Below are 8,391 nucleotides of genomic sequence, written 5' to 3' on the forward strand. Positions count from 1 at the left end.
CTGAGGTTTCTGCAGCAGGATTTGGATCTATGAGTTTCTGTCTCAGAGGTGCGACTGCTGCCAACTGAGCCGCAGTTAACAATGTGAGTGATTGTGAGGCTACCTCAGGGAGAGGTGAGGGGGAGGGGTGCTTCCACACAGCGTGCCACTATTCGCTTTGAGTGACTGGAGTTTGTACCGCACGGTGTACGTGAGGTGCCAAAACCCAACTGTTTCACAAGCTAATAAAGTGACTGTAAATAAGTTGTTTGGAAATTAAAAAATTCCAACTATGTGGGCTATGTGTTTAACTGGCCCTGCCAGATGGGGAAGCCAGGCAGGCTGGGAGAGGTCGCTAAAATAAGGTGAGCCACTTACCCCCCCACCACCCCCCCGCCTCCCCCCGAACCCCACCCCCACCCACCACCCCGATCCTGCTGCCGTCCTGCTGTAACCCAACATTAACTAGCAATCTGAACAGGCAACTCAGGAAGGAGGCAGAGTGTGGATCCATTGAGGTCGCCAGGACTTGATGCCAGAAACTGTGTGGGGACCTCAGTTAGACAAACCCATTGTGAACCACAAGAGATTCCGGTGGGATGTGCTATATTCCCAATTTCTCTGTCAGCTGGGAGGAGCAAGCTTGGGCCAGGAATTCACTGCTCCCCTCCTGATTGTGGCCAGTTCATAGAATCATTGAATCCCTACAGTGCAGAAGGAGGCCATTCGGCCCAATGGATGGGATTATCCGGCCTTGCTCGCCCCAAAATTGGAAAATCCCAACCGCGGTCAACAAACTGTTCCATGGTCCACCCCTCGCCTGCTCCGATTCCCGTGGAGGGTGGGACAATTACATTCACCCATTGACCGGAACTCTACCACCTCACCCACCCAGAATTGGAGCGGGCAGGGGTCCAACAACGGAAATCTCCGTTGACCTCGGGCTGGAATTTCTGGTCTTGCCCAGGCAAGGCCGTAAAATCCCGCCCATTGAGTCTGCACCGACTCACCATCTTACCCAGATCCACCCCATCCCCGTAACCCCATGCATTAACCTCACTAATCCCCCTAACCTATTCATCTTGGTACATAAAGGGGCAATTTAAATGGCCAATCCACCCAACCTGCACACCTTTAGATTGTGGGAAGAAACCAGAGGAAACCCATGCAGACACGGAGAGAATGTGCAAACTCCACACAGACAGTGAGCCAAGGCCGGAATCGAACCAGGGTCCCTTGCGCTGTGAGGCAGCAGTGCTAACCACTGTGCCACCGTGGCATTATCTGAACTCAAGCCGTGATCGTTCCAACTAGTCTCTCCTCGCAACTCCCAATCCCTTCCAACATTTGTCTTCCTGGTTCCAAGCATTCCTCAGGACAACCACATAGAAAACAACAACTTATAGTTATATAGCATCCTTAAATGTAATAAAGCACTCAAGGCACTTCACTGGAATGTTATAGAACACAATATGACATGGAGCCACGTACGGATATATTAGGGGAGATGGCCTGAAGCTTGTTCAAAGAGATAGGTTTTAAGAAGTGTCTTAAATGGGGAAAGTGAGTTAGAAGGCAAAGAAGTTTAGAAAGAGAGTTCCAGAAGTTAGTGCCCAGGTAGCTGGAGGCAAAGTCACCAATGGAGTGGTTAAAATCAGTGATCCAGGAGGGGTCAGAATTAGAGGAGCTTAGATATCTCACCGGGGTTTAGGGTTAGAGAGATCACAGAGATAGGAAATGGAGAGAGCGTGGAGAGATTTGAAATCAAGGAGGAGAATTATAAAATCAAGGCACCTCTTGATTGGCAACCAAAGTAAGTCAGCGGGCACTGGGGGGATAGCAGAACAGGAATTGGTGCATGTTAAGACAGGTGGGGCAGCACAGTGGTTAGCACTGCTGCTTCACAGCGCCAGGGAGCTGGGTATAATTCCCGGCTTGGGTCACTGTCTGTGCGGAGTCTGCACATTCTCCCCATGTCCGCGTGGGTTTCCTCCAGGTGCTCCGGGTTTCCTCCCACACTCCAAAGATGTGCAAGTTAGGTGTATTGGCCATGCTAAATTGCCCTTTAGTGTCAGAGGATCTGGCTAGGGTAAATACGTGTGGTTACGGGGATAGGGCCTGGGTGGGGTTGTTCTCGTTGCAGACTCAATGGGCCGAATGGCCTCCTTCTGCACTGTAGGGATTCTATGATTCTATGAGGTGTCGCAGAGCTATGGGTGACCACAAGCTAACAGAGGTTTTAATTCGGGAAACCAACCAAGAGTGGATGGCAATGTTAAAGCTTTGTCTCCTCGGTGATATGCAGTGAAATGGATCTCGCTCAGCTCGCAATTTGACGCGGAGGAAACCATGCTAAATTCCTGCGTCATCGCAGAGGGTGAGCTGAGGGCTTTAAACCCAACCTGTAAACTCTTTCAGCTTGTGTTAGCTCAGTAATGCAAAAGCACAAAAGATGTGTGACCCTCTTCCCCATCTCCTCCATCTCCACACGGTGGCCCGGTGGTTAGCACTGCCGCCTCACAGCGCCAGGGACCTGGGTTCAATTCCTGGCTTGGGTCACTGTCTGTGTGAAGTTTGCACATTCTCCCCGTGTCTGCGTGGGTTTCCTCTGGGTGCTCTGGTTTCCTCCCACAGTCCAAAGATGTGCAGCTTAGGCGGATTAGCCATGCTAAATTCCCCCTCAATGTACCTGAACAGACACTGGAGAGTGACGACTAGGGGATTTTCACAATAACTTCATTGCAATGTTAATGTAAGCCTATTTGTGACTAATAGATAAACTTTAACTTTATCTTTCAGCAGCTGTTGAAGTGGTGTGCCACTGGCCGGATCTGGGCCAATCACGACTCCCTGCTAACCCTTTAGCCTGGGAGGGTGGCACTTTGGGCATGGGCCTCAGTGGTGAAGTTGCAGAGACAGCTCCAGATCTCTGGCAGGTGATTCCTTCAAGTCTGCTTCAGGGCTAGAGCCCTGGACGCTTAGCTGAAGCCTTGGGTTGTAACCAGGAGAATGAGGAAAGAGCTTTACTTCGAGGTTATGAGAGCATGGAGTACTTTGCACAGAGACAGGGATAGGGTCTCAGTTAAAGGAAGCTAAGAATGGGAGATTGGAGCAAAGCGATTAATTTTGGATTGTGTTGGCAAGGAGCTGGCACAGAGTTGATGGGCAAAATGGCCACCTTCTGCGGGGTAACTCTCTTTGGAAACTGCCTCCTGCCTTATCCCTGAGTATGAATCAGATTCACATTACACTGAGACAATATGAAGTCAAAAATGACCTGTTATTGATGCAAAATGTGTCATGTATATGGGCTATAAATCTCTGACGCTCATGGGTTGAAGCTGTGAGCTCGATCTCCAACACGTTCTTTCAATGATGAAGGAAGCTGATTCATAATCACTGGTGCACGCGAGTAAATGGTGTCCAGGATCACTGTCTCGCATCAAAACCATTTCCTTCAACAAAGAACACCTCCACACTCCAGATGTGGGAAGGCACCTTAGGGCCGAGAGGTCAGTAGAATTGTCTCTAATGTCATGGCAACCCATTCTGGTATCAACAGTAAACTTCAGTCTATCTTGTGGAGGGTTTTACTAAAGAGACACTTGGATGGAAACCTGCAGTGAATGTCGATGCCTCAGTGAATCATGCTGGCTGCTTCAGCCAGCTAGTGTGCCAGGTAATCAGATCATCTGTTTTCGAGAGGTTGGTTAAGAATAAATATTGGCCAGGGCTCCCGCTCTCTCTTAGCCCAGAGATGAAGCAGCTACACGTGGGCAAATTGTTCCTTATTTTATTTCACAATAACTGGTCACTCTGATCAGAGATCAAACTTGGGATCTTCCTCCATTGACTCTGTCTACACTTCCTGCTGCCTCGGAAAAGCAGCCAGCACAATCAAGGACCCCACGCACCCCGGTTATACTCTTTTCCACCTTCTTCCGTCGGGAAAATGACACAAAAGTCTGAGGTCACGTACCAACTGGCTCAAGAACAGCTTCTTCCCTGCTACTGTCAGACTTTTGAATGGACTTACCTCACATTAAGTTCGCCTTTCTCTACACCCGAGCTATGACTGTAACACTACATTCTGCGCACTCCCCTTTCCTTCTCTATGTTCGGTATGCTTTGTCCGTATAGCGCACAAGAAACAATACTTTTCACTGTATCCCTACACACATGACAATAAATCAAATCAAATCGAATTAAAAACCTGAAGCATTGAACCCAGTTTTTGAAATAAATATTATAAAAGGACATGGGGCTGGATTTTAGTGCCTTGCTCGAACGAGACCAAAAATTCCTGCCCAAGGTCAACAGACATTTCCGTTGTCCGCACCTCGCCCGCTCCAATTCCGTGGCGGGCGGGAGGCAGTAGAATTCCGGCGAAGGTCTCCCTTTTTTTAATAGACTGCAGACCTCATCTTTAATCAGTCAAACTCAGCGCATAGCTTCTAACTTCCTGCCTCATTGCTTAACCCTTATTGTTGTTAAATTAAAACGTGCACCTGGCCTGCTGCTTACAGAGTGTCTCTCACAACTCACACAACAACAGGAATGTAAAGCGGGAACAAGTGCACACGTTCTGTACAACGATCTGGTGGGCTGAGAGCCTTTTAAAAGCTTAAAAAGAAAAGCCAGGGACTGTTCCTTTAAAAATGGTCTCACCAAACCCAACACCATAATAACATAATCCAACCTCCTGGAAAGGTCTTCCAGTAGCCACATATGCGAATGCCTTTATAGTGACAGGAGGCACACCATGTTTACTGTGCATGCACCACTGGAGTTAAAACATTCTCTCAATCCACTTTGGAATTACTTAATAGACAAATGACTGTCAGGAGCACAAGAGACAGACACAGAGGGAGAGAGACACGCAAAGACTTTACATTAATTAACCAACTTCAGAAGAGTTCCAGCATGTTGATTTATACTTGTTCTATTTTTCCACTTTTATGTATAACTTGGCTGACTTCGATGTAATTTCCCTGTAGGAAACTGGGTTAATCAGAACCTTGCATCCCTCTCTCTCTCTCTCTCTCTCTCTTTCACACACTCTCTCACTCTATCCATTACCAAGTACACAGGTCCCTTCTCACAGCTAATAAGTCTATTTGTTTTAGGAAAAAAATTGCAGACTTTTTCAGGGAGACTGTCCACTTCCCTACACCATCGATCAATGGAAAACCTCCTTCCCCTTCTCACCTGGTAGCAGAGTAAAGATCCCCACAAGAAAGGCACATCTGTACAGATCCATGCGTATCGGAATGCTCAAAGTCCAGCTGCAGATTCTTGTGGTGCTGCTACTGTCACCGGTCTGCACTTGGTGAGACTTCATTCCCTCTCTGACTCTCTCAGCCACTGTCACTGTGGGAGGTAGGACGGCTCTTGGAGGAGGGCCCCCAGGATTAGGAGGTCTTGAGTCTGCAGGAAGGTTTGTAGATCAGGGAATGTGTTTCCTCCCCTTTCCCCTGGTCCCTCGCATCCAGCAGGGAGCCCGGTTTTTCGAAACAGCAGCAGCCAGTGGCTGGAATTAATGAGCAATGAATTGAGAACTTTTTGCCTGCCTGCATGTGATGTCAACGACGTGGAGAGGAGGGGAAAGCAGATACTGGCTGTGCTCTGACACTCCGAAAACATTAGCTTTCCTCTGTGCACTCTAGCTCAGTGTCACTCTTCAAACGTGACAGCTTGGAGGAAATCATAAACAGTGACTATCAAAGATTAATGGTGTCTCAATGCCACCTCTATTAAAACTGACTTAAGTGTCGTGAAAAAAAGTCTTAGCAGAATTCTTTTCAAAAAAGTAAAAATCACTTTCTGAATTTTTTCTGAAAAGTTTAAAAATATTTCACTTAGATATCCCAGGGTGGAAGAGTCAATTCACTCTCTGCGTGGAGTCTGCACGTTCTCCCCATGTCTGCGTGGGTTTCCTCCGGGTGCTCTGGTTTCCTCCCACATTCTGAAAGACGTGCTGGTTAAGTGCATTGGCCATGCTAAATTCTCCCTCAGTGTACCCGAACAGGCACCGGAGTGTGGCGACTACGGGATTTTCACAGTAACTTCATTGCAGTGTTAATGTAAGCCTTACTTGTGACTAATAAATAAACTTGACTTTTACCTTTTTTGTACTTTACTTTAATCAATTACTAGGGGGCACAGGTTTAAGGTGCGAGGGTCAAGGTTTAAAGGAGATGTACGGGGCAAGTTTTTTTATACAGAGGGTGGTGGGTGCCTTGGAACTCACTGCCGGGGGAGGTAGTGGAAGTGGATACGATAGTGACTTTTAAGGGATGACTGGACAAATAGGATGGGAATAGAGGGATATGGTCCCCAGAAGGGTAGGGGATTTAATTCAGTTGGGCAGCATGGTCGGTGCAGGCTTGGAGGGCTGAAGAGCCTGTTCCTGTGCTGTAATTCTCTTTGTTTTTTGATCCTAAGCCATGCACTGATCTCCCATACCCAATTCAAGGCTATTGAACTTGACCCAGTAGTTGAGTCTGGAAAATGTTTGCCTTGCTCCGTGCCCTAAATACCCAAATGCCCCCACTCTCCTCACCCCAACTTTGGCCCCCGCCGACCCTTCCCCTCCCCCTGCCCACCGCTCCGCTTGTCTCCTCCTTTCTGTGCATTATTACTTGGTGCTTCTTGTCAACAGGCCGGTCCCGTTTGGCATGACTTCTATAGAGATTTGTGTGGTAAGATTACACTTTATCAACTAAAACAAGAAGTGCTGGAAATATTCAGCAGGTTAGATAGCAACTGTGGAGAGAGAAACAGAGTTAACATTTCAGATCGAAGACCTTTCAACATGTCAGGTTTCCCCTGACAATGGTATGGTGACAATCCATGGTAATGCCCCGGCCAATCAGAGTCCACCTGCCAACCAATTGGCATCCCTTTATCATGCAGTATAAATTTGTTGCCCCTTCGAAATTTGATGTTCTTAAAATTTGGTCCTGATGAGTCCAAGACAAAAAACTTTGACAGCACGTTTCTTTTCAGAAATGTTTATTTTTGGTGAATTTTGCATCAGGCTATCTGTAATGGGACAGTTTATTAACCCCCCCCCCCCCCCACCCCTCCCAAACCCTGCCCCCATCTCAGCTATAAGACAGATCAGGTGTGATCTGTCTAAAAAATCTGTGTGTGATCTGTATAAAAAATCTGTATAAAAAAAAGGTGTGGACTTTAATTCCCCATCCTCTACCCCAACAATGCTTTGTTCCTCCAATTTCAAAATGAAGGGAAGATTTGCATTTTTCTACCACAATGTAAGGATGTCCCAAAGTGCTTTCCAAACAATTAATCACTTTTGATTGCTTGACCTTAAGAAGGTGTGTTGTAGGAAATGCAGATATAATGGTCAAATCATCTGTTTCAGTGATGTTGGTTGAGGGATGAATATTGACCGGGACTCTGAGGAGAACACCTCTCCTTCGAGATAGTGCCATGGAATCTTTTATTCCGGAGGTGTCACCCTCTGAAACAGCGGGTTCTGCAATAATTGAGTATTGTGTACAATTCTGGTCGCCACACCACCGGAAGGATGTTGATGCATTGGAAAGGGTGCAGAAGAGATTTACCAGGATGTTGCCTGGTTTGGAGGATATGGACTATGGAGAAAGGTTGAACAAACTTGGATTGTTTTCATTGGAGCGTCGGAGGATGAAGGGGGACCTGATAGAGGTTTACAAGATTATGACAGGCTTGGATAGAGTGGACAGTCAGAGTCTTTTTCCCAGGGTCGAGGGGTCAATTACTCAGGGGCAGAGGTTGAGAGTGAGAGGGGGAAAGTTTAAAAGAGATGTAAGGGGTAAGTTTTCCACACAGAGGGTGGTGAATGCTTGGAACTCACTGCCGGAGGAGGAGGTGGAAGCAGATTCTATAACAAGGTTCAAGGGGCATCTGGATAGATACATGAATAGGCAGGGAATACAGGGATATGGACCATGCAGAGGCAAGAAAATATTAGATCAGTGAGGCATCTGTGTCGGCACAGACTTGGTGGGCCGAAGGGCCTGCTCCTGTGCTGTACTGTTCTTTGTTCTTTGTAATTCTTAGTCCGGAGATATTAATCCAAAGCTGACATCCTTGTGCACTACCCAAGGAGTGCAGCACTATTGAGATGCAAAACCAGAGCCCTGTCTGTTCTCAGGAGAATGTTTGTGTTTGTTGTCTGCATTGTGCATGCACAGTTGTACTGTTTTACTCCAGGTCATTGGGAGCGATGGATTAAGCAGCAGCCTGGAGCAGAGATGCAGATCAAACAGTTTTTAAAGATAGTCATAGAAAAAGTCCCCCCTTCTCCCAGTCGGTGGGGTGGAGGGGTAGAATGGAACCAGGGATGGGGATGGGGAGGGAAGGGCGGTTACTGATCCACCCGCTGATGTATGCAATTCCGGATTA

At 47.3% G+C, this 8,391-nt stretch overlaps 1 protein-coding gene across 1 annotated transcript in view; it reads right to left on the bottom strand.

Annotated features, from left to right (window-relative positions):
• LOC144511183 (integrin alpha-11-like) overlaps positions 1 to 5,481 on the bottom strand; it is a 177,837-nt gene extending 172,356 nt beyond the window's left edge. Inside the window, exon 1 of the mRNA XM_078241244.1 lies at positions 5,188 to 5,481. Within this exon, the coding sequence (XP_078097370.1) occupies positions 5,188 to 5,320 (133 nt within the window). The 5' untranslated portion in view covers positions 5,321 to 5,481. The remainder of the gene's footprint in view (positions 1 to 5,187) is intronic.
• Between the last annotated feature and the right edge of the window lie 2,910 nt (positions 5,482 to 8,391).

The sequence above is a fragment of the Mustelus asterias genome, chromosome 24 (assembly GCF_964213995.1).
Source record: "Mustelus asterias chromosome 24, sMusAst1.hap1.1, whole genome shotgun sequence".
NCBI lineage: Eukaryota > Metazoa > Chordata > Chondrichthyes > Carcharhiniformes > Triakidae > Mustelus > Mustelus asterias.